Source organism: Ctenopharyngodon idella, chromosome 13 (genome assembly GCF_019924925.1).
Source record: "Ctenopharyngodon idella isolate HZGC_01 chromosome 13, HZGC01, whole genome shotgun sequence".
In the NCBI taxonomy this organism is placed as follows: Eukaryota; Metazoa; Chordata; class Actinopteri; order Cypriniformes; family Xenocyprididae; genus Ctenopharyngodon; species Ctenopharyngodon idella.
The window spans coordinates 14,456,382-14,484,062 of record NC_067232.1 but is presented as its reverse complement, the minus strand read 5'-3'; the positions used below and the strand labels follow the sequence as shown (position 1 = coordinate 14,484,062).

Here is a 27,681-nt window from a genome sequence, read left to right as displayed (position 1 = left end):
GAAAAGAGGGAGGAGTTTTATAAAGACACAAAACCCTGAGAAAACTGTAAAGTATATTTATAAAGTGTAATATATTAAATTAAAGTATTATTTTATTTGTAACATTTGTAACATTTATAAAATTTTATATTCATATTATTAAATAAATCATATTAATTTTTAAAAAATACATTTGGGTAAAAGAAAGATAAGTTTCACCTTTGTTTTCTGAAAAGAGGGAGGAGTTTGATAAAGACTGAAACACAAAACTAACCCTGAGAAAATTAAATGATATGTTAGTAGGATATAGCAAATGTAAATTATATTATTGAATTTGAATGATCATGCACTGCCATTTTGCATATTACATTTCAAATTGAATATTGCTACCCATAAGCTTCCATAGCAAATATCTTAAACCACACATTTATTTATAGTATTATTTTATTTATAGCATTTGTAACATTTATAAAATTTTATATTCATAATATTAAATACATTATAGTATATATTGTTTAGAATAAAGTAAAGTTTGAAAACTCTACACTAAACAACGCAACCCTATATCTGTATAACAAAAACTGCACTCTAATCCCAATCCCATTCCTGATGCAAAATAAATAAATAAAAATGTAACAATAATAAACCCCTATTCAGAATGAGTTTGATCATTTAGTGTCAGGTCACCTGCAGATTGGTTTGCACTTTTTTACCCTTTTTTTTCTTTTTTTTTTCGACAGGAACTGAGTGTTGTGTTGAACATGGGTATTCATTATAGACATTCCTAAACAGCCTGGTAAAAAATCCTCTCATTAGCAAAATCAATCAATATTCCCTCTCTCTCAGCTCATTTTCTCACCTTTCTCACGATCTTGGGAAATCCTGTCTCTCCCACATGCTTCAGCAGATTAACCCACAATCTCTCCCATCAGGCCCCATCTCTGATCAGCACTGTTTTCTCATGTGTGATATCAAAAGGTCAGAGCAATAGGTTCCAGAGTGGTGAAAAAGAGATAATGAGAAAGACAGAAGTGTGAAGAGGTGAGTTGACCATGCTCACTTCACTCAGGGTCTGTGTGGATATTGATCAAAGCTTCAGACAGATATCCTCCCAAAAGGTGCAGAACCATCATATACCATTAGGTATATCACAGGTTAAATATTTAAATACATCATGAAACTGTATAGTCTCTGTATTTGACATGTGAAACAAAGGAAAGAGTGTATAACAAAACAATTTTCTGTAGTTGTTGTTGCCGCAGAGCTCCTTTCCTCTCAGAGATTTTACTAGCCTTTAAGGCAAGACCAAAGACCCCGCCGTCACACCCAGTAAACACAGATGACCCTAAGAACTTCAACTCCCAGCAGCCCTTGAGTGAGGCCACTTCTAGGGTCTCATCCAGTGGGATCTTACAGTTAGTTACTACTACTCATGTTTCTATGCCAACCAAAACACAACAGCCTTGAGCACATGAACCTAAAAACAGATGCTCAGCTCTTTCATTGCCTTATTTCCCAGAACGTTTTACCCACTGGCACTGGAGATAGCCTGTCTTAGGTCATAGTGTCGAAGGACTCAGACAGCAAGCAGACAAAAAGAATAAAAATACACAGTGATCACCCTGAGAAATAAAGACAGAAGACATAGTGTATTATGATTACTCTTTATTTCTTTGCTCATAAATACTATTTAAGGTTTACTGAACACTACTTTGAGTCTGTTGTATAGTCAGCATTACTGCTGCAAGACCAAACCAATCTATTCCAAAAGACACTGGCTCTAATGGACTACAGAGCAAGATCTGATCTTTTCAAAATCCTGAAGACTCGCATACTTGTTTTTATTAAACAAGCAAGAGTTCACAAATACATTTATTTAAATTTATTGATTGTGGATGCAAATACAGATGTTTGGGTCAATGATTTAATCAGTACAATTGTCCAACTTGTGTTTCTTTTTTTGTATCTTCTAACATTTTAAGATGCTTACTCTTTTAATGAATTGGATCATCTGTATTTGTAATTATTAGGCTTATCAAAATCTGAATGGCTTGGGTTTGCATCAGTAATATCTGCTGTGTGTTGTGCCATGACTGTCAGAATAAACCACTCAAATACTTTTCTAACAGAAAAAAATAGTGTACTCCTATATTTTACTCATCTTTGAGTCCGAGAGAGAATAAAGTATAAATAAAGTAAAACATTCTCCAAGAGCACTTTCCAATACTGAGCATTCAGATATGAGTAATACTATTAAAACAATCATATTTTCTTCCTCATTAACAAACCAATACTAAACTATCAATCCATTTTGAAACAATCACTGTAAACATCTCCTTTATCAGTCAAAAAACAAATACTGTTAAGTATTTACAAAATGCAGTAATAATAAGATCAAACCAATGACATTTTTTTTAACAGCATTTATCTGGAATGAATTTTTCAAGTACTCATCTGCATAAACCAGAAAAGCAGCAACCATCAAATCAAAAATAATTATATTCTCAAAGTACCTTTTAAACATTGTTTAAGTAAAAAAAAAAAAAAATTAACTAGCCCAAAATGGAAAATCCATCAGACCAGTGGGTAATTTAATAATAAAAATTAAAAAGGCACTAGGAAAGCAGCCAAGTAGCTGAGCAAAATTTAACACTGTTACTAATCAGATTTCACACCCGTACTCCACTCTGAATAATGAACACATAAAGCTATATCTGGTTTAAAGAATAACACTTTGGCTCTAAAAATCATTATACTATCCCAGGCCTGTATACTGCAATTGTAAAAGGCACGTGTACATGCGCACGTTTGTCCACACAGAGGCCAGAGCCTCATGTGGGCTAATCGCTTTAGATGTGAAAGATCATATGTCATCATTAGCCTAAAACACACAGTAATGCAGTTAGCTAGCAGGCTTACACACTCCAGAGAGAGAATCATCTTTCCCAATCACCACACACACACCCATTTACTCTCATGCTCCTGTTTGTGTGAGTTTAAATGGTGTTTAAGTTACTTAGTGCACATGAGCTTAGAACATGCATTTACTGAAAAGCACAAACACAAGAATATGGGGTCTTTGTTCTTGTTTAGTTGTAGGTCTTCTCCTCTGTTGTGTGTTATGTTCACAATCTTTCTTCTCATCGTGCAAACATAAGCATGAACACCAGGAGTCGTGAGATGGAGGTTGTTGTTTGTGTGTATTGGGGTCAAAATTAAGCAGCAGGCTAAGTGTTAGTGTGTCCTCTCCACTGGTGCTTCCACAGACACCCTGGATTCAGAAGCCATCATCATCATCCAATTCATAACCATAATCTGTAGGCAGGAAAGGAGAGGAATGCAGAAATGTTAGGACACACAAAACTTAATGCTCTTTTCAGCGTAAAATGATAAAAAGGAGCCAAGATTATGTATAAACAGTTATCATGTATAAACAGTTATATATATATATATATATATATATAAAATAGTAAGGTTAAAACTCTTAATGAAAAACATCATTAACCCTTTAAGTGTACCGCTGGTTTTTCGCACCACCCCCTGCAAAAAATTCATAACCAAATTGCTAAGCAACCACTGACAAGAATAACACAAAATAGGAATAATTTTAAAGCTTAGAAACTCAGCTTTTTAATGCATGACAACTACTAACAAGTGCTGAGTAGTCCCTCTAAACTGGAGTGTACTGCCTTTGGGCGCCACCTAGCTACAAAAAAAATTAATAATCAGTTTTCAAAACTACTGCCTTGATCAACACAAAATAGGTGTCATTTGAAAGCTTAGAGTCTTTACAAGGAATGTAGCCAATTTGATTAAATCATAAGTAGTGCTAAAGTCATAAGTAGTACCATATGTAAATAATACACGGATGCTGCATTTATGTCACGTTTTCTCTCGTAACTTCATAAAACATGCTCTGATAGTGCAAAATATTTAACTCTAAAAATGCCTTCAGGGCTTAAAGGGTTAATATGAATTTTAATTGAGAAAATCTAGCTTTTTTTATATTGAGGGACTATATTGGGTTAGAAAAAAAAGCAGTATTATTATTGTTAACTAAAACTGCAAATAAATTAAAATATAAATACTGGATTGAAAACATTTGAATTGACAACTAACTAAAATAAAGTAGGTACTAAAATTACTTCAAATAAAATAAAGCTAAACAGAAATATTTTAAATAAAACTAATTTAAAAAAAAATACAAAAGCACATAACAAAATTACTAAAATTAGAATTAAAACTGTGAATATAAAAATAAAAGCCAATTCAACATATTAATAAATAATATAATAGTATATAAATAGGTCAAGGTAAGTTCACGTACCAGTGCTGCCCATTAACTGCACGGCACTGACACAGTGTTCGTCCTCCTCATCCTCCTCTTCTTCATCTGCAGGGTCTTCATACGCCACCGGTCCGCTCTCTACAACAGTAGCGTTCTGGGTTGGGGCAGCAGGAATGGCCACTGGAGCACCAGACCCTTTCTGGAGAAAAGAAGTCAACATGAAATGGTATTCACAGCTCCTTTTGCATCAGTCATCCAACATGTTTCCGAGTGAAACTAGATATTCAAGTAGGGGGGAAAACTGTAGGGTGAAAATGAGTCTCCTCTTTGAAATAATGAGCATTGATGAATTGTGCACAATAAGATAAAGGATGTCAATTTGAATTTGTTGACTTCAGTGTACTCAAAAAACACCCTTTGATCATGTGATTCTATTATAATGCTCCGTTAAATGAGAATCACACTTATCTTCACAAGTTAGCTTCAGAGTTAACAGATAACCTTGTTAGTGAATTTATGAACCATTCCATTTCCTGAGGGACAAAGGGAATGCTGTCAATCACAAAGCTTCACTTCCCGTTGCCAAGTGATGGCAGGATTTTGCTTAGTTACCTGAGTATTGCCCCCTGGAAGGTAGTATTTTTGCTCTGGGTTCAAAAGAGGGAGGTGATTATGCATTCACACTCACACACACACACACTCGCAGAAGTTTAAAAGTAGTAGAGAGAAGACCAGAGACTGTCATGAGACAGACAGACTGACTTAATAACAGAGAAAAAACAAGACGGAGGAGAAAAGATCAAGGTCCCTGACATACAGAAAGATGAAGCATCATGGATGACACAGCCGGAGGAAGTGACAGAGCCACTGAGGAGCTCCAGCGGTCTACGGGCCAGAACGACGGCGAGGGATCAGTAGGAGCCGAGAGAAAAGAGCATGTGTCATCAAGGCCTCCTCAGAGTCCAGACGTCAGCGCCCCACTTTCTGTTGCAGTCTGAGGCAGTACATTGGTTTATGATACCCCATTTCAAACTGGTGCCTTTGAGTATCGGCACAGAGTTAGACTGCTGATCTAGGAGCAACTCGGCGGATCAAAATAATTCTCTTAATTTAGACATGAAAAGGAAGAACCCGTTTCTAGGTCAACTTAATTCAGTTTTCGTGAAACGGGGATAAACTAAGTGAAGCTCTGGGCCAGAGGGCCATTTGACAGTTAAGGAAAATTGGTTTAATATATCCAGAGACCTGCCAAGGATGTGCTAGTTTGATGGACGGTGATTTAAATTCACTCACCTGATCGAGGGCCAGCTTCTTAGAGGGCTGCGCACACACCAGGGGCTGTAACCTTGGAGACAGAAAGACAGAAAGAGAGAGACAGTGAAAAAGACAGACAAGATCATTAAGAGAACATGGCTTATCTCTCAATAAAAGCTGCTCAGAGAAAGTTTTTGGGGTGGGGGGGAAGGGGGGAAATGAGGTCAAAAATTAAGTACTATACAGTCCAATAAATTCAATATTTACCTCATCTGTTATTTTCAATTCACTACACTGCTTAAAAGTCACTGACTTATTATAATGCAAATCTTGACACATTATTTAAATTAATTCCCTAAATGTACGCAATTTAAATTCTATCAACCCAGAAAAGCACAAGTTTACAGACCCACAGGGACTCTAATGAACCCCTGCTTTATAATGAAATGTCACTCTGTATATCTGGTAAAAATGTATTCACTATATTTTTCAAAAACAAAATGCTTAAAAAACAATCTAGCACATTTTCATAGGTGGTGGTAGACATGGACAAGTCCTGTCTTGCATTACCTCAAATCTCTCACTGTAAAATTCCCAGAGGAATAAACATGGCAGCTCAAGTGACAACAGAAGGGGGAAGATCGAGAGACAGACAGAGAGAGGGGGGGGGGGGGGGGGGGGGGGGGCAGGACAAGCACAGAAAAATCCAGAGACGCAGTTTATCTCAGTATTTGCAAGTCAACATGCAGTGGCACAGTTCGAATAATGAGTTTACTCATTATCCCAAAGAATGTAAGATATGTTAATGAGGTATGGATGCACTAAACCCGCAGCATAAATAAACGCTAATCAGAATCATATGATTCTCCTGATGATACATCTGAATATGCAGAAGAGATTCATTTCTCATGGGACCAGTTCTTTATATAACCACAAGGCGCACCAAATCTACTCAAACACGCATCTTAAACTGAACTCAAACACAAAAAAATCTCTCAGAGACAGACAGACTAAGAGAATGATTAATAGAAAGGAGGATATAATGAAAGGAGGATAGAAAGAAAGATATAACCAGTGCCGGTCCTCCCTATAAGCAAACTACGCAAGCTGTGTAAGGCCCCCAAACCACCAGGGGGCCCCCTTGCTCTCAAAGATTATTTAAGTAGCATATCACTACATAACATTTTTTATAACATGCAAATATAAATGCGATTCAAATTTAGCGGAGTCATGTGGAAATTTCTTTTTTCTAATTAACGATTTATATTTATTAACTGTTTTGGACTCCAAATGGCTTCCAAAAGAAGCTAGAGTAGAAAAATAAATAAATAAATGTGCCAAGAACGAAGTACTAGGTGTGTATTTTTCTAACATTTTAAATTATTTAGTCTTAAAGGGCTAGTTCACCCAAAAATGAAAATTCTGTCATTAATTACTCACCCTCATGCGTTTCAAACCTGTAAGACCTTCATTCATCTTCAGATCACAAATTAAGATATTTCTGAAGAAATCCGAGAACTCTCTGATCCATCCATAGACAGCAATTTAATTACCACTTTCAAGGCCCAGAAAGGTAGTAAAGACATCGTTAAAATAGTCCATGACTACAGTGTTTTTTTTTTTGTCCAAAAACAGAACAAAAATAATGATTTTATTAAACAATTTCTCCTCTTCCCTGCCACGCTGTTTACAATGTAGACTTTGTGCAGCACTTCTGTGTTCTACGTCAGAACATCGACTTAGTTCACGTGAGGCGCACGACGCATGCGTGTGATGCTGATGCAGGAGCCGGCCAATACTGAGTCACCATTCTGACGTAGAACACGGAAGCGCTGCACTGTCTATACCACGTAAACAGCATTAGAAGAGCTTTAGAAACAATGCCCATTAGTCTAAAGTTTTGAGAATTACTGATGTATTTTCATATGTTTTCCTAAGCTTTCTTGGGTAAACTATATTTATCATGCTTTAGTTTTAGTAAATCACACCTTTAGAAAATCATTTTAGCTGTGTGTTGGTTTTTCTGACAGCTAGATGGTATCAGAGTGATACTATCATAAAGCATTTATTTACCTGTCAAGAAAAATTTGGATTTAATATTACTTGACCGACCAATCTAGCAGCTTTCAGGTAAAGAAATTGAATAAAGTAATCCAATATAAAATAACACTGCATATAAACTTCTTTGAATAGTTAAATAAAGATGAAACATTATTGAAGTTACAAAAGCTGTTCAGTCAAGAGTGATTTCTTCATGCTTTGTCGTTTGATTAACATTAAAACTCATAGAGCAGGAATATTAGACTGCTGTCCCTTTAAGACATAATTCAAAAATACAGTACACTGATACTGATACACATGCGTTGTCGGTCTCGTTTTTCTCCTAAGACATAACCTACTATGTTTGTTAGGATACTCGCTAAAATGGGCGGTGCTGACATAATTTTTGTGTGAATTTGTCCGTTTAGGTGCAAGACTTGAAAGAGAATTTGCACGAGAGTATTTGCACGTGCTCTCCGTGTACGTGCTTCGGATGAGTACACACAAATCTCCTCACAGCGCGCACGAGTTCTCTTTCGCGTCTTACGGATGAATGTTTAAATTGGCAAGTTTAGTTTAAACACAGATAGCAACGTGAGATGTTCAGGTCTCACGTCCAGACTCGTCCATCAGATTGCCAGACAGAGAAGCGCGATTCGTCACTCCAGAGAACACGTCTCCACTGCTCTAGAGTCCAGTGGCGGCGTGCTTTACACCACTGCATCCGACACTTTGCATTGCACTTGGTGATGTAAGGCTTGGATGCAGCTGCTCGACCGTGGAAACCCGTTCCATGAAGCTCTCTACGCACTGTTCTTGAGCTAATCTGAAGGCCACACGAAGTTTGGAGGTCTGTAGCTATTGACTCTGCAGAAAGTTGGTGACTTCTGCACACTGTGCCCCTCAGCATGCGCTGACCCCGCTCTGTGATTTTACGTGGCCTACCACTTCGTGGTTGAGTTGCTATTGTTCCCAATTGCTTCCACTTTGTTATGATACCACTAACAGCTGACCGTGGAATATTTAGTAGTGAGAAAATTTCACGAATGGACTTATTGCACAGGTGGCAACCTATCACGGTACCACGCTTGAATTTACTGAGCTCCTGAGAGCGACCCATTCTTTCACAAATGTTTGTAGGAACAGTCTGCATGCCTAGGTGCTTGATTTTATACACCTGTGGCCATGGAAGTGATTGGAACACCTGAATTCAGATTTGGAGGGGTGTCCCAATACTTTTGGTAATATAGTGTGTGTAGACGTGTAGACAGACAGACAGACAGATTAATTCCTTCAAATTCTCAGTCAGTAACACAAGTGCATGGTTGACAGTCCTTCACGACCCAGCATGCAAGTGTCCTATTGATGCTACAGTGCATTCTGGGATGGGGAACGGTGTGGTACTTGGCATGAAAACAAGCAGTCAGAGCCAAAACACAGTGACAACATTCTATTCCTGAGAAACAGTCTGTTCCACACACACACACAGATTCACATTTACGTCAAGGGCTGATAAATTGTTCACACCACTGAGTGGGTCAATTATTCAAACACACAGCACAACAATAATGATTAGGGGTGGGAATCGGGGACCTGGTGATGCAGTATATTGATATCTGGGTCACAATACAATAATATTGTAATTCTTTATGAGACAGTTATTCAAAACTGTGATATATTGTGATGCAATACTTGATTTGAACCTTGGTGCTTTTCAGAATCATAATCTTTACAAGGTTTAAAAGGTTTTTACTTGAACAGAAATTATTGAATTGTGATACTATATACATATATTTTATATTATTTTATATCTATTTTTTTGCTCTCACCAATGGCATTAGTACTTATGTATGTATGACCTTATTACAGAGTCTTTGGTTTGTGGTTGTGATGACTTGACTGCTTTCTCAGAGATCGCTTTAACATTTTAAACTGTTCAGCATTTACTCCGACCTTCTGCATCACCTCTTCGTTTCATATGCTGCACCCAGCGTATGACTAAATGGCTGAAGTCAACAGAGGCCTTTATTTTATTGAGCTGAAAGAGTATGACACCAGGCTGACACTATTACCGCTGAGCGCTTGAAGGCATGAGCAAACATTGCCCAAGAACTCGGTCTCTTCATCTCAGAAGCATGCTTTGGTCCCAGAAAAAGATAAGGCTCTCTCTTTTCCTCGAGGATGACAAAACTTCCTCTCGTTTTTGGGTCAATTCAGCCTTGAGAAAAACTCAACTTTCTTTGATCTCACAGACAGCTCACCTCTCTGTCTCTCTCTCTCTAGAGATGCAGTTTTCTGTAAGTAAGCTGATTAAGAAAGAAACTCTGAGCCGACAGCAGAAGGAACCTCAGAGGAAGCGAGAGTAAGAAAGAAAAAACTGGGGAAGAGAGTCTATAACAGCTGTCTGAAAGAGCGAGAGGGGGAGACTGTTTAATTACCAGATGTGTGATGGTGTGAGATGGCGATTTCTGGCACTCCAGGTGTGAATGTCTAACATGAGATGGTCTCATGTATGGATACAGAGGAAGTGTTAGAAGAACAAAGGACCACAAAAATGAGCGCAATCCATCTCAGATTCTCCCTACCTCCAACTCTAATGAAAACCTTTGGCATTTGTCTCTCACAACACACACACACACTTTTTATAATCTCCATGGCTCTATATAAATTCTAAGCTGCGGGTATCTGAGAGGACAAGAAAATGTCCAGAGAAAGAGGGAGGAGAACCAGGGAAAGGGGGTTAAAACAGCAGGGGGCAATTATACAAGCTATTTCTGGACGAGAGAGTGAGAGAATGTGAGAGACTTATTAAATTTAAGGTTCAGTAAAATGGAGGGATGAACAGACCAACAGATGGGTAGATTGCGGGATGTTGGGTATATGCTGTAAAAATACAGCAGAGAAGCAGAAAAGGGAGGTTGCGTGTCTGTGTGTGTGTGTCTGTGTATAACAGTACACAATACCTCAGTATGCAACAGAGGGTGGGACTGAACGGAATACAATGGCTTTACTGTCAGTAGAACATCTCTCTTACACACACACAGTGAACTGCACTAATTTGGTTTTTGTGATAAATACAGGTTCAGCTGAAATAGGACTAGAATCCTGGGTGATATATTAAAAGGTTATTTATTTTTACACCCAAAAATGAAAATTCTTTCGTTATTTACTCACCCTCATATCGTTCCACACCCGTAAGACCTTCGTTCATCTTCAGAACACAAATTAAGATATTTTTGATGAAATCTGAGAGGCATCTGACTCGTCCATAGACAGCAATATAATCAAGGCCCAGAAAGGTACTAAAGACATCGTTAAAACAGTCAACGTGACTGCAGTGGTTCAACCTTAATGTTAGGAAGCGACGAGAATAATTTTTGTGCGCAAAAACAAAACAAAAATAATGACTTTATTCAACAATCTCTTCTCTTCCCTGTAATTATCCTTACACAGGTGACGCATTAAGCACAGTGAGGGCTTCCGTGTTTACGTCTGAATGCCGGCTCAGTATTGGCCGACACTGTTCATGTGAGCAGCACGACGCATGCGTGTGATGCTGACGCAGGAGCCGGCCAATAATGAGTCTGCGTTCTGACTTAGAACCTGGAAGCGCTGAACATAAACAACATATGAGATTGACACAGAAGAGAAGATATTGTTGAATAAAGTCGTTATTTTGTTTTGTTTTTGCGCACAAAAAGTATTTGTGACGCTTCATAAAATTAAGGTTGAACCACTGTAGTCATGTGGACTATTTTAACAATGTCTTTAGTACCTTTATGGACCTTGAAAGTGTTGATGATATTGCTGTCTATGGACAAGTAATTTCATCAAAAATATCTTAATTTGTGTTCCGAAGATGAACAAAGGTCTTACAGATGTGGAATGACATGAGGGTGATTGATTGAAGAAAAAAAAAAGAAAAAAAAAAGAATCACATTCAAGCCATTAAATGCGAGCAAAAATATATAAAGGTAGAAACTGAATATTGTGCATATATTCAGAACTTTTCAAAACAAAAAAGAATAAAACAACAACTCATTTAAGCGTTTTCAGAGCGAATACTTGGAAAAAGTAAATGTATATATATAAAAATTCTGATTGTATATATATATATATATATATATATATATATATATATATATTTATATATTTATTTATTTATTTTCAGAAAAATATTAATCTTTCATATATTAAATATTGTTCAATGCAAAAAAACTTCTTAGTTTTTAGCTATATTGCCAAGCCCTAGAATGAGTCTGTAAGTAACTGAAAAAAAAAAAAGGGATGGTCATCTTTGAGCGGTAAAAGGCGAGTCACTAAATAATACAGACACTCCCATTCAGGTAGAATCCATTCAGTAAACAGACTGCAGGCTGTTATGAGTGAGAAGAGGGAAAAACTGGAAGACAGACAGTGGCATAGTAACGGTGTAATGGCTTTTAAAAGGATGTTCAGATTGCTCACCTTTCCATTCAGAAAAAAACAAACATAAAAGCTACTTTCAGAATGAATGATTCAAAAGATCTATCCTGTTCACTTCAAGAATTCACTCAACGAGAAAAACACCACACACAGATGAAACTGGCCACTCAAAGAGAGAGAGAGAGAGAGAGAGAGAGAGAGAGAGAGAGAGAGAGAGAGAGAGAGAGAGAAGAGAGAGTTGCTCATTGTTCCATGATATTGGCCTGAACCGTGTCAAGACAAACTGTTAGAGCAAATTTTGTGTGCAGGGCCACCAAGAGCCTCTCCTTAAAGAGAAAATATCCATGACTAATGACAACCTAGAAGCTAAAGACTAACAACATGAATGGAAATGAGTACACAGTAGTATAAGGAGGGTACCAGGGAGTGGGCCGCAGTGGGGCCTCACTTTAAATACGTGCTCTAAACTTTAATGTGTTCCATACCAGCATTTAGAGACTAAATATAGAGCAGAATGAGGCTATTCTGACTGACCATATGCATGGGACTCTCTCTCACACACACACCCACGGTTAATTTAGCCCAGACTTGGCTATTCTTAACAGACCTGCCCTGTACTCAAGGGCACAAAAGGGTAAAGGACACAAAAAAAAGAGAGAGAGAAACAAACATAAGGACCTTTCACACTTGCAGTCCAACCCACAAAGCTCTAAAGATTTTCCATCTGAGGGTGACCCCAATTAGCTTTTTCTCTCAGACTGCATTAAAAAAAATTCAAACATATGGGAATTTAAAGTTGATGATGATTTGAGTACATCTAAATGATTATGCTGCTAAAAATTGCTGTGAAAAATATGAAAGCATAACTGGCTAATTTTATTAGACTGCTGTTACTAAGCTAATGTAAAATATGAATTTTTCTTTTAACTTTAATTTTTCTTTATATATAATTTTAATGATTTATGAAAAAAGGGCAGACTCTGTGTAGCAGATGCACCTTGTTTGAACATGGTAAAATAGAAAATTGTGTTCATGTGAAAAGAAAGATATAAAGATAGAGTAAGAAAATATAGCAGGGTTCATGATACAGTTACAGTAATGTACCCTGCCATTGTGTATCCGTAGGTCTATAGTTAGCACAGAAGAGAAAAAAATCTTGAGGTGGTTACAGGAAAGAGTCCAAAAAACAAAAAAACAAAACAAAAAAAGGGTGTGGGCAGACGAACAAAAATCAGGGTGTATCAATAGAAGTGGGTCTGTTTTAAGACTGTCCACATCAACACTCTAAGACACAGGATTACTAAATGAGAGAACAAAAATTTCCAACATTTTCTGTATTAAAAAAATAACAACCACTTTTTCGAAATGTTGCATAACGCGACACAATCACAGCCAATCAGATTGTCATTGATGTTTAATTTACAGCTATGTGAAGTCTTTTTTTTTTTTTTTGGACCAATAAGATTCCTCTGTGGGCGGGGCAACCTTGGTCCACACGAAAAAGAAATAGAAACCAAATCAACAAGATGTGCAGTCACTCATTGCGGTTGCAGCTGGTAAGGATAAAACCTTTTTTAAACGGAAGAGATTTTTTCGCATCATGCTTGGATAGGATATGGTGCTAGACTGTGATGGACAGATGGCGAGTTTAGAGGATTTTCTAGAACAGAATGTGTGATTTAAGATGTGTGGGCAAAAGCAAATCCAAAAAAACTAGGGAGTGAGAGAAAAACAGAAATAAATCGAGACATAAGAAACCTTTCTCCTACAACTCCATACCTCTTGCCAAAACTGCTGATAGTTTTGCCAATACTGGGTGAAGTCAGTTGGGGTTTCCGTTGGCGGGCCGTGGGGGTGCTTTTGGCTCCAGTGGAAGCTTCTTCAGGATGGCGAGTGGGACTTTTTAGGCTGGATTTGTTCAAGTCTTTCAGGACATCATAGTTTATTTTAGTGGAGATGCGTTTCTGCTCTAACATCTTTTCAATGGCTTCATCTGCAGTGCTGGCATTGATGGGCTCACGCCTCCGTGCTGACTTTTTTCTAGGCTGTGAGATGATGCACAAAAATTAGAAGGTTTTTGCTCATTTGGGACCCTTCACAGCTACAACTGTCATTTATGAATTGTCTTCTTACCTTCCGCTCTTTATATGTACCCTCCTCCTTTTCCTTTGCTATTCTTTCCTCCTTTTCTGAAGAAAAACAAACAAATAGTTCTAACAAAAGTGTTCTTGGTTTAAATTAATCTGTCAAGAGTAAAATTAACAAACTGGACAGTTCAAAGTTCTCCACCTTTCTGTTCCTTGAGGTAGTCTGCATTTTGTAGCATCCACAGTTCAGTCTTCACCTTAACTTCCTTCTCATTCAGGATATACTAATAGAAAAAAAAAAAAAAATGTATAAAAAAAAAAACCAATATATAATCCCTCAGGTCATGGTGGATGAGCTAAAAAGACTGCAAATCAGGACATTTCTCATTCCACTTTAATGCAATTCCATTGTTCATTTTTGGATGTAAAATCCCATCTCAGATTTCAGCTTTATAGAACCACAAAGACGCTCTCAACAGACGAGACTTCAAACATGAGCTTATCTAACTCTATTTGCTTTCAAAGCAAATTACCATGTCGTTACTATAGTGAGGTCAAAACTTACCCGATCGATCTCGTCCTCGTCGATACCGCTCAGGTCTAGCTCACCGTTTTCTGCCTCCACATCTGATGGAGAAAAACAAAGACTGTTCATGAATATTGAATATTTTATTGGTAGACATCAGAAGTCTGAATAAATTTGTGCAAAAATTATACTATAAAAATCATGTTAAATTAAAAATAAATAAATAAAAATGTAAATCTAAATAAAATTACATAAAAATCACATAATAAAAAAAAAAAAATTATATCTTTTTTTTGTGTGTGTGTGTTATGTATCTCATCGAAACTGCTTTGGCAAAAGGAAAATAAAAAGCCTTGCCTGGTATTTTCTCCACATAATTAAAGTGTATTTAATGTTTCACTTTCCTAAGGAGAAACACATGCTGCCATTCATCAGAGAACATTTCTCTGAGCCAGTTGTTAAATTAAGTTAGTGGAGATACATAGAATATCCCACTGCAGTCCAACCCAAAAACCTTCACATAAAATGTCCCACAGCAAAATCACATGGCAAAACATACTCAAAAATATGTGTGTGCTTCTCTGTGGTCTCTGCCCTGTAGCAAATCTTACGAGAAAGTCCACTGGGGCTACTGGGATCATTAAACCAGTGGCTCTACAGTAGCAACTTCCAGGGTTATTCCCACTCTGCCTTCCGTCTTTTCCCTTTTTCCAGGTCCAGTTACTCCCTTCCCCCAGCCTTACTCTTTTCTTTCTGCCTTGAGATTATTGGCAACGCTTCAGAAGTTTGCTTTATAGAGCATCCCTCTCTCTCTCTCTCTCTCATGTGTTGTAATGGGGATGGGGGCTTAGGGGAAAAAACAGAGAGGGAAATTCTGGTTTCTCGCCTCTAAACGGGGGGCCCCTCAATGCCAGTCGATCCCGTGAGTCAAGAAACCTGACCTCCTCTCGCCACTCGCATCCGAACATGCACAGACTAAACACACTGCACAATCAATGCAATGCATGCACACACATACACAGTCCTCCAACAACACACATTAAAACACACTGTACCATGAGTCACATTTGTGTGATGTGGTGAGAGCGTGAATAGCAGAGATTAGTTACAACAGGCGAAAAAAACCCACACCAGAGAGAGACTACCAGGTGCAGCTGGATCCAAGAAGAATAAAGAGAAGAGAAGCCAAACTGTAATAAAATGAGCAGTGCAGTCTGTCCTTCCCATTAGGCCTAACTTTGTGTTCATGTTCAAATGTTGTTGTTTTTTTGTACTGTCTGTTTTCACTCACTTAGGACATAACCAACTGTGTGTAGCTTGCCAAGAAGTGCATTTTGACTAAAAACAGCATTTAATGTGTGCACATGTGCAGCCACACTACCTGAAGACATATGCATATGCATGAGTGTTCGACAGCAGCTGCATGTCAGTCAGACAGCACTTAGGGACTGAATACTGTTGAAAAACCTGTAGAAAAACTGCTATTGTTAGTTTTTCAGCATCGACTTGGTAATGAAGTACCATCACTTAAAGGTACAGTATAGTTCATCCAAAAATGAAAGATTTTGTCTTGTGGTACACAAAAGGTAAAATTTTTAGGTAAAATTCAAACTTCAAAAATGAAGCAAATGTACCATAAATGTAGTCCATATTACTAATGCACTATATTTCAAGTCTTCAAGTAATATGATAATATTAAATGGCAATATGAAGCTAAATTCAAAGTTGACATGAAACAGAAATTTCAATGATCTTTTCTTTATTATTGTGATGTATATCTGAGTGAAATAGCTTCTCGAATGAGAAGAAATGTAAGGTGGGACTTGATTTTGTCCAATGGGAAAGACTGGATTGTTATCGTTTGTTAATTTGGAACATGATTTTTTTTTTTTTCAAATGATGCGCAGAGATTCTTTTTTTTTTGTAATTAATACAATATACCATAAAATTAAGAATTGTCAATTGTGATTTCACAAGTCGTCGTAAATTCATGTACTGAGTTAAAGGGTTAGTTCACCCAAAAATGAAAATTCTGTCATTAATTACTCATCCTCATGTTGTTTCACACCCATAAGACCGTCGTTCATCTTCAGAACACAAATTAAGTTATTTTTGATCAAATCCGATGGCTCAGTGAGGTCTCTTTTGCCAGCAAGATAATTAACACTTTCAGATGCCCAGAAAGCTACTAAAGACATATTTAAAACAGTTCATGTGACTACAGTGGTTCAACCTTAATGTTATGAAGTGACGAGAATACTTTGTGTGCAAAAAAACAAAACAAAACAGCGATTGGGCGATTTCAAAACACTGCTTCATGAAGCTTCGAAGCTTTACGAATCTTTCATTTTGAATCAGTGGTTTGGAGCGTGTATCAAACTGCCAAAGTCACGTGATTTCAGTAAAGGAGGCTTCGTTACATCATAAGTGTTTAGAAGTTTCAATGGTTCACCACTGGGGGGCGTGACTTTGGCAGTTTGATAAACACTCCAAACCACTCATTCAAAACAAAAAAAGATTCATAAAGCTGCGAAGCTTCATGAAGCAGTGTTTTGAAATCGCCCATGGGGGTGAGTAATTAATAACAGAATTTTCATTTTTGGGTGAACCAACCCTTTAATTCTAGAACTGTATCAGTCCAATTTGTGAATGAACTGTCCCTTTAACCTCACCTGAAAACAACAGTGGCAAAAAAACCCCCCGAGAAGCAGAAAAAAGGGGCGAAGTTCAACAAAATTACAGAGAAGAGAAACAACAAATGAAAGACTCCACTTAACAGTAATCATTCTCCCTCTTCATCTATTCCTCTGTACTTCAATCCAAAAACCTCTCTGTCCTGAAGCTACATTTTTGAATGATGTTGTCCACCCAGACATTAGCGTTTCCGTGTGCGTTCAGAAAGAGTTCAAAGGCCCCCCTCGTCTCTAGAGGTTTCACTGACACCAACACCTGTTCAGAGTCAAGCACTGTGTCTGACTAAAGACAAATAGATATTTCAAGATACCACCAGACGGACACCTCCTTTCTTTCTCTCCATGGACAATTCTAACTCTTCAACACAAGCAGGAGCTCATCAAACGTAATCATCTGATAACGTCACTCAAACTGACTGGTGGGTCAGGAGAACAAGCACTGAAGCTCAGGGAAAGGAAAAGACGGACAATGGAGATGCAGAGATATGGAATGAGAGAGGAAGGGGGGTTTCTTCTGGAGGCGAAGAGGGCAGACAGGCCCATTAAAAACTGACCCCTTCTTGCCCCTGTGACTTCCCCAGGGAAACCCCTCGCCCACTCACACACCTGCTACAACAGTCTATATCGCCCAGAGGCTGGAAAGAGAGAAGGAGAGAGAGAGAGAAAATGCCAAGAGAAAATATATGCATGTACTTTTTCACACTCTACTGTACATCTACAGACCAAAAATGGGGGAGGGTTAGACATTTTTTACAATAAAATGTAAATGTAACAGCAGAGAAGAGAAGAGAGAAAAAGATTTGAACAGCCTTTATTCATGAGATCTCTCATTCTCGCTCACATTCGGCTGCCCTTCAGGTGTTAAATCTAGACAGCAAAACAGCCTCACGGGGGTCCGCACACAGATTTTTCTGTCAGTGCATGTTAACGGTACAGTGAACGTGTCTATCACATGGATCGGGCCTCCTATAGTCATTTGTTGTTTTCCTCTCCACACGTCTGTCAGTCAGTCACACTTTTATGATGTCATATTTCACACAGATAGCAGCGTCTCTGTCAGATGACATCACATCACTGTCAGTGTTTGCATTTCATTAGAAGAAAACACAGCAATAAATAAGTGACAAGGATGAAAATAATAAAGAGAATCAATCAAACAGCAGGGAAAAAATAAGAGAATGTAAACATTATAAATCGTAAGTGTGTCACGTTGAAAACTGCACTAAAACTAGCATAATATTGCTATAACAATAGTTTCACATGCAGCTTAAATACTCATTTTTTAAACTATACACTAATTTGAAGTCAAAACTATGGTTTGGAGATATATTTATTATTTATTCATGATACATTCATGTATATTTTGCTGTAGAAAAAAAGTAACTGTGAATATTGCACAGATTTTATTGTGCTTTTTTATTTGATGAGAACACTAACATTTTATATTTATATATTAATATATATACACTACCATTCAAAAGTTTGGGGTCAGTATGTTTTTTTTTTAAAGAAGTATCTTATGCTCACCAAGGCTGCATTTATTTGATCCAAAATACAGTAAAAATTGATAATATTTCACAATATTACTGTTTTTAAATAACTACATATAAATAATATTTTCCTATGATGACAGCTGAATTTTCAGCATCATTACTCCAGTCTTCAGTGTCACATGATCTTTCAGAAATCATTCTAATATGCTCATCTGCTGCTCAAGAAACTTCTTTTTATTATCAATGTTAAAAACAGTTGTGCTGCTTTATAGCTTTGTGAAAACCATGATATTTTTTTTTTCAGGATTCTTTAATGAAATGAAAGTTCAAAAGAACAGCATTTATTTCAAATAGAAATCTTTTGTAATTTCATAAATTCTTTACTGTCACTTTAATCAACAGGTCCTTGCTGAATAAAATATTCAATATCATCAAAAGGGCACCTCAAACCATGTGATCTGCGACACGATTCTTAACATGGTGTTTATGAACATTGTTATAAAGACTGACAAAGCCACATCTGTGTGCATTATAAAGGCCTTATGAATGTAAATTACCGTCACTTTTGGCCCATCTGTCCTTTACAAACCCCTAACAGCTGTCTTGAGGATGCGTTCAAAGCGAGCAAGAAGAATAAATGTCACTCACACACTTACTCTGTCTTTCATTCTCCTTTGAAAGGCACCTCTCCCTCCCCTCCTCTCTCTCTCTCTATATATCTCCTCCCACTCTTTCCTAGTGTAAATGAACAAGCCTCTTCTCTCCTCCTGCTCTGAAGATTCAGGGAGATTCTGAAAGATGGGGAGGGGAAGAAAGATTCCATCCACTTTTTTCTGTTGCAAATAAACAGTGAACACTAACATTATGCAAAGGGAATGGAAAATAGAGTGAACAAATAAGCTTAATTTACTGACTGATCAATAAACAAAAGGAAAAACATAAACATAGCTAGAACCAAAGTAAACCTGGGGATGCTGCTGGTATCTCCTGCTGTGTGGTCAGAGAGGACAGTGAGTGACCATCTGGAGACTCACACTCACTGCTGCATTGTTAAGATCACAGGCCCTCCGCCCCCTCAGAGAATTACACTGCATTACACAGCAGCACCAGATCCCTCTCTCTCTACACACACACACACACACACACACACACACACACACACACACACAAAGGAGACACCATTCTGACATCCTCACAGGAGAGAACTGACCTTAGAAAAACAGAAAAAGTCAAAAAGAAAAGTTACAAAAACAAAAAGAGGAGAGGATGGACACCTTCAAACACCAGTATATAGCCTGCTCGCTCTCACAAAGTTTCAATAGAGTGCACTTAATTGGCAAGGCAAAAACTACAAGTTTAATATATTGCCATATATTAACATATTTATTTATAGCGTACACAGAGAAATAGTAAGAAAGTGAAAAAAAGAGAGCAAAATAACAAAAAATCCACATTGTTTATACTACAAAATGATGTAGAGCAATGTAAAAAGAGGTTAGCTAACATGCTAAAGCTAGCAGCAAAACCAAATAAGACATGCGTGATACACTTTTGCTTAATTGAAAAACTCCAAATCCAGGTAGTCAAACCCCACCCCCCCCCCCCCACCCCCAAAAAACAGTTGTATCTGAAGAAATTAATATTCTTTAACAATTATATACGATATACAGTAGTACAGTAGTGTAATGGAAGTACAGTATATCATTTAAAACAGGTTCTGAGAAAAAATAACAGTGTGGAGTAAAAGAATTGATAAATTTGAATAAAACGGTATAAATTAAAGAGGTAATAATAATTAAAGTCATTGAAGGGACAGTTCACTTGCATGACATTTTTCTGTTGAGCATAAAAGAAGATATTTTGGGAAAAGCCTCAGTGTTTTTTGTTCATAAAATAGAAGTCAATGGTCACCAATTCAAAATATCTTCTATTGTGTTCCACAAAAGAACAAAAAGTCATACCGGTTTGGAAAGACATGAGGGCGAGTAAATAAAATTTTCATTTTTGGGTGAACTAATCCTTTAAGGTGAATTATGATGACGGACAAGGCTAATGGTGCCAGTAATTGTGATAATGACATTAAGTTTAATGATGTAGTGAAAGTTATCTCTCTGTCTCTCTGATGTAACATACTCGCTCATCACACAAAGACTTCTGCATTTTTAAATAAGAACATCCAGCTCAATCTCACTCACACGCACAGTAACTAGAACACTCTAACAAGCATCTTATTGTCTAGAATGGAACAATGAGCCCGCCTAAAAATAAACAGGGAGAATAGACAGAAAAAGCTGAAGCAGACAGAACCAAGACAGAAATGCACACACACATACAGAGAGCGCCATATTGTCAGTCGTGGCCATACGACCATCGCTGAGATGAAATGAGCAAATTGAGTGAAATAAATGACATTGTCACAGTTCTACAAGACATTTACTTGAGTTTACATGGACACTGGGCAAAACAAAAGCACTAAAAATACTTCTCTCCGAGTCATGATTTTTCCTGAACCCCACTCAAAAACCAAACCAAAACATACACACACTGCATGGTCTCACGGGCAATCAAATGCGCATACAGCCGGCCATAGTGGGTGGATGAAAGACAGTGCACTAATGACAAGGTGCTGTGTTCAATTAGTGCTTCAAAGAGTGGAGGGGGGCTTCATCTTCCTCCGCCCCATACAAATCATCCACAATCAGCACAACCAATCGAAAACATGACAACCTGCTCGCACAGCCAATCACACAATCTGACAACCTGCCAGCACTCTATCCCCAGGAGTTTACCAGCTGCAGCTCTTCTGCCTGTGATGAACAAAGTCTTATTCTCTCTCTTGAATGCTCTTGCATAGTGTAAACGCAACAACCACAAAAGATAACGCAATCATTTCAGATAAACAAGACACTTTTGATTTCTGTTCACCATAGTCTGGGTAACTCTCACTGTAGTGTGGAAGTGGTGTAGACTGAAAGAGGATTAATTAGAAAAGAAAAGAAAATCACTCCAGTTCCACTCCTATTCTTCTACTCATGTCCTAATAGCACAAATGTGTGACTAAACAATGAATGTGGAATGAATGTAGATTAAATGAAAGTGGATTAATGTGAGGGTTTAGAAAAGGAGTCACTCCAGTTTAGAGTTGTCAAAAGTACAGATCGCGATACCAAGTCGGTATCAATTGTGTTCACGCTTTCATCAGATAGACACCTGCTTTCAAACGCTCCTGCTCTTGCTTTCAAAACACTTTCAAATTCAAACACTTATATTGTAGCCAATCACAGACATATCTGATGAGCGTGTGAACACAATTGCCAATCAGAGGTGTTTACGAATCCGCTCAACATCGCTCAAAGCATCATATTTTTAAAATGTCAGTACCTGACTTGGTATCACGGTCTGTACTTTTGACAACACTACTCCAGTTCCACTCTCCTTCTTTGACTAATGGCACAAATGTGTGACTGAATGATGAATGTGAAATGAAAGTGGATTAAATGAAATTGGATTAATGAGCATTTAAAAAAGGAGTCACTATAGTTCCACACTTCTTAAAACAAAACAACAAACACTTTTTGGTATATAGTACAGTCATCTGTAAATATTTTTTTTTTCATTGATTTTCTCGAACTTTTTCATGCACACAAGACAAGACTTTTTCATGCACACAAGAAACTTTTTTGTGTCCTCGAGAAACTATTCACATGCGCACAGGAATTTTTTGATTGCTTACACATTACAATTTCTAGTTTTATATATGCTATAACCCATTTCCTTAGTGCGTCACTGCCATCTCACTATGAAGAAAACAAGATTATGGATGCACAAAAATTAATAGAGATCTGTTTGCTCAAAACTGTCCAATTTAACATCCTCTGTGGCGATGGAGAAACCATGACACAAAATGGGCTGATGGCACAATACGGTTGTGTGCATTGTCCTATTTGCCAAGCTCAAGGGTCTATAAAACAGACTGGTACTGTAAAAAAAAAAAGTGTTCAAAATTTGGCTTTCGTTAGGGCAGTACGTCATATTTCAAGGCCTTAGGTCTGCTTTAACACATACTCTGTGGCGGCCAAGAAACCAAACCGCGAATTGGGCTGATGGTGCAATATGGCTGTGTGCATTGTCCTATATGTTAAGTTGAATGGTTTCTCATGCACCCATGAAAGTTTGTATATTTTTTATTTTTTGCAAAGGTCCTTTAGAGGCTCTGTAATATGGTGCTAAGAATATTGTGAGAAGAAACCCAAAACGCTTCTAACCTGCATTTTTGCATAATGAGAAAGTGCACCTTGAATTCATTCAGTCAGTCATGTTTGACAATCACTAAAGAATCACTAAACAGCTGCCATGAAAACACACTTCTTGTATGATAAATTCATTAAATTCTTAATTATCTATCATAGAAAACTAAATAGAGGTAATAGTCTGGAAATGCAAATATTTCTCCATACTCTGCTTTCTTTTTTCCATACTTTTCCAGACCTGAAAACTACTCAAATCAAATTCCATACTTTTCCAAACTGCGTAGGAAGGAACCCTGTGTAACTTGAATGTGGAGTCACAATCTTACCGTTCTCTTTCTCCTCTCCCATTTTGGTGATGGACTCGGGCAGGCCCAAACTGGCAGCAGTGGGCAAAGCTCCAAGCAATAATGCTAACGAGGGCCGTTTGGTTGGAGTGGCTTTCTCTCTATCTCGCTCTTGCTCATTGCCACCTCCATCCTCTCCACATACAGTACTGCACAAGTGAGACGCTGCTGCCCTCAGCTCATCGTCCTCTCCTTCATCATCACCGACAAGGACACTGGATGATGCCAAGGAAATCACATCATCTGGGAAAAGAAAGTGAGAAAATATACACGATATTCACAAATGAAATCTCTCAAATAACTGCAGGAACAAGAAATAAAAAGGTAAACTGAGTAGAAAGAAATAAAGAAATTACTGCATGTATGCAAATAAAGCAAATTTATTTTTGTAATTAAATTATTTTGATAATTAAAACATGAAGCTAGATGCATTCTCCCTTTGATTTTGAACTTCGCTATGATCCAGCTGACATGGGGAGAAAGTAATTATATAAACACACACAGCTGACCGCAGCAACACACATGCATTGCACACGCACACACACACACACACACACACACACACACACACACACACGCATGAAAAAGACACTCAGACAGACACACAAACACTCCCACGCTCGCAGTCTTAATTAGCTCCCCTCTGTAATCACCACATTAGAGAGAGATATCACGCATGGGGAAGCACTGGCTCTCTGATTGTGAGTGCTGCTGAACAAGAAACTAATTGGACAGAAACATAAACAGAATTTCTGCACAAGGGAAGTAACACTCCATTTCCTGTAGAAAACGTTGTGAGAGCAGCAGTTCTCGCCAAACAAAGAGAAATTCTGACAACAACATAATCGTTTTATGCGCAAACATTTTGGGTGTCATTCACCAATAATTGTGGTTCTCATGGAGCAAACCATCTCTATATAAGTGCTTCCCACACAACAGCCAATCATCACTCTTTGCAAACAAATTCTTACGCTTTTCCAAATATGCGCTCCCATCTGATAGCGTGCACCAACCTCAATCGTTGAATAAGGCCAAGCATGTTAGTCTAATTTATGTTAAATTATATTTAAATATAAATTATCAACAATTATATAAAAATGCTGATATTTCATGGAATACTTAAAACATTCCATGTTTTTAAGGCCAACAGGAGTTTTTTTTTTATTTGTGTATGTATAATAGGTGTTGGTTAAAAAAATATTACCCTCAAATTAAGAAACGAGATACATTACTGTTCAAAAGTTTGGGGTCAGTACAATTTTTTAGAAAGAAATGAATACTTTTATTCAGCAAGAAAGCATTAAACTGATCTAAATCATTTATAATGTTTCTATTTCAGATAAATGCTATTCATTTCAACTTTCTATTCATCAAATATTCCTGAAAAAATATCAAAGTTTCCACAAAAACATTAAGCAGCACAACTGATTTCATCTGTGATAAAAATAAGAAATGTTTCCTGAGAACCAAATCAGCATATAATAATGATTTCTGAAGAATCACGTGACATTGAAGACTGGAGTAATGATGCTGAAAATTCAGGTTTGCTATCACTGGAATAAATTACATTTATATACACTGATTTTACCGAATTTTTCATCAAATAAATGTAGTCTTGGTGAAACATAAGAGGCTTTTTTTCAAAAACATTAAAAAAATCTTACTGACCCAAACTTTGGAATGGAAGTGTAAGTGCGAATTTATATTGATGAAACATGTTTTCAGTGTGACAACTTTTTCACAGGATTGTGTGTGAACACTGTACCTTCTTTGGAGCAGGATGCATAAAATCCCCTGGCTTTGGGCCTACAGCTCTCCAGCTCGACTTCAATCTCATCCTGATAGCCACAGATTTCACCTGCAGATCACATACACATGTGTTTGTTCAAACACCTATGATAAAAAATTAGAGCATAAGCTCCTGTCTAAATGTTTCAAGGTACCTTCAATGTCATCAACTTTCTTCGCAAGCTCCAACTCAATCTGTGGAAGGATTCATCAGAGAAAATAAATTGGATTGATTGTGTGAAAGCACATATTGAGAGAATGGCTGATTTAAATGTTAAAATTTCTAACTAGAAGTGAGATTCGTGACCTGTTTTAGCTTTTCCTTCTTAAGTCCAGCCGTGTAAGAGGGCGGGTCGCACTCCTGCTCCAGATCCACCCTCATGAACTCTTCAATAGTCAGCTCACTGGTGGGCGTGTCCTCAAATTCATTCAGCCTGTCAATCAAACAACACCAGGGATCAAGGCATACAACAGCAAAAAGGGGCCTAAATTCAAAGCCTCAGAAAGAGAGTGCAAAACCAAGAAATAGCACCAATTATATCATATGAATGATATTGCTATATATTACAATAATAGTTATAACAGAGCACAGCTTGTGGTCATGCTGTGATTATTTTAAGACAAAATGCACCTTTTCCTCAGTGTGGCCTCACAGACTTTCACCACGCTGATCACTTCCTTAATTGTGCGACGGAACTCGTGCATTCGGGCAGCAACCAAGAGAGCTATAGTAAACACAAATACACAACTTTAAGTACATCATACAAACTTTCAGCCAATGGCAAGAGAAAGAGAGAATGTGAGAGAGAAGGAGAGAGGAAGCATAGTTAAATATGAAACATTAATAGGCCTTCAGAAAAGTGCGTCCACTGTACCTGCCCCCCTACGGACTCACCTCAGGCAGAACAAACAGACATTTAATGCACCTGCAATACTGCAGAACCCCTGATGCCTGTTTCACTCTGATTCATTAAAGAAACATGAAGAGCCAGATGCACTTCTGAACTACCTGACAAACTGAAGAATGTCCAACACCACTAAGCATGCAAGCATGTAAAAGATACTGAAGAATTTTAGAGCTTAATGAGTAGATGAATTAATTAAAAAATATGACAGCATGGTTCACTGTCATTCTCTAAAATTATTGTACTGCCTTGAGAAACAAAATGACTGAATTTACATTTCAAAAACAAATATAATCATCATTTCACACTAATTCATAATCTCATTCCAAAGATATATTTTGTAGCACGTTATTTACATTTTTATGAATAAGCCAGGAAAAATATTTCCATGTAATGCACTAATTTATCATTTTTTGTAGGTTTTGTAAAAGCATTTTCTGCATTTAGCCATCAGTATTAGTTGAGCACTGACACAGCTTACCATGAAAACTGCAATTTATGTACATATTTGTTCATTTAATAAAAACTTTGTTTTATCAAGTGTACATTTACCAATATGCATTATATACACTACCATTCAAAAAAAAAATTAAGAAATTAGTATTTTTCATCAGCAAGGAAACATTAGATGGATCAAAAGTGACAGTTAAGACATTTATGATGTTATAAAAGATTTCTATTTCAAATAAATGCTGTTCTTTTGGACTCTCAATAATAAAAGAATCTTGAAACAAATTATAACGGTTTCCACAAAATATTAAAGGATTAGTTCACATCAGAATTAAAATTTCCTGATCATTTACTCACCCCCATGTCATCCAAGATGTTTATGTCTTTCTTTCTTCAGTCGAAAAGAAATTAAGGTTTTTGAGGAAAACATTCCAGGATTTTTCTCCATATAGTGGACTTCAACAGGGTTCAACGGGTTGAAGGTCCAAACTGCAGTTTCAGTGCAGCTTCAAAAGCTCTCTATACGATCCCAGCCGAGGAACAAGGGTCTTGTCTAGTGAAAGGATCGGCCATTTTCTAAAAAAATAAAAATGTATATACTTTTTAACCACAAATGCTCGTCTTGCACTAGATCTGCGATGCACCACACATAATGTAATCACGTTGGAACGGTCACGCATGACATAGGTACAAATCCAGTGTCTACAAAGAGAACGTGCAAAGACGGCCTTTACAAAAAAAAAAAAAAGTAAAACAATGATGTTGGGCAATTTTGAAGTTGAAGGAGAAAATGAGATGGAGTTTTCCAATGTGATTACATAATGCGTGGCGCATCGCAGAGCAGTGCAAGATGAGCATTTGTGGGGTTTTTTTTAGAAAATGACCGATCATTTCGCTAGACAAGACTCTTATTCCTCATCTAGGATCATGTAGAGCCCTTTGAAGCTGCACTGAAACTGCAGTTTGGACCTTCAACCCGTGGAACCCTGTTGAAGTCCACTATATGGAGAAAAATCCTGGAATGTTTTCCTCAAAAACCTTAAATTCTTTTCGATTGAAGAAAGAAAGACATGAACATCCTGGATGACATGGGGGTGAGTAAATTATCAGGAAATTTTAATTCCGAAGTGAACTAATCCTTTAAGCAGCACAACTGTTT

At 37.4% G+C, this 27,681-nt stretch overlaps 1 protein-coding gene across 2 annotated transcripts in view; it reads right to left on the bottom strand.

Moving 5' to 3' along the window:
- Positions 1–1,629: 1,629 nt before the first annotated feature.
- Positions 1,630–27,681, bottom strand: part of brf1a (BRF1 RNA polymerase III transcription initiation factor subunit a) — a 47,854-nt gene continuing 21,802 nt past the window's right edge. For both annotated transcript variants that reach the window (XM_051917498.1, XM_051917499.1), the window contains 12 exons: positions 25,799–25,892; positions 25,475–25,601; positions 25,323–25,362; positions 25,145–25,237; positions 23,362–23,622; positions 14,639–14,700; positions 14,276–14,357; positions 14,120–14,175; positions 13,766–14,031; positions 5,561–5,612; positions 4,307–4,466; positions 1,630–3,294 (listed from right to left, as the gene is read on the bottom strand). In XM_051917498.1, coding sequence (XP_051773458.1) covers positions 3,257–3,294; positions 4,307–4,466; positions 5,561–5,612; positions 13,766–14,031; positions 14,120–14,175; positions 14,276–14,357; positions 14,639–14,700; positions 23,362–23,622; positions 25,145–25,237; positions 25,323–25,362; positions 25,475–25,601; positions 25,799–25,892 — 1,331 coding nt within the window. In that variant the 3' untranslated portion in view covers positions 1,630–3,256. The remainder of the gene's footprint in view (positions 3,295–4,306; positions 4,467–5,560; positions 5,613–13,765; positions 14,032–14,119; positions 14,176–14,275; positions 14,358–14,638; positions 14,701–23,361; positions 23,623–25,144; positions 25,238–25,322; positions 25,363–25,474; positions 25,602–25,798; positions 25,893–27,681) is intronic.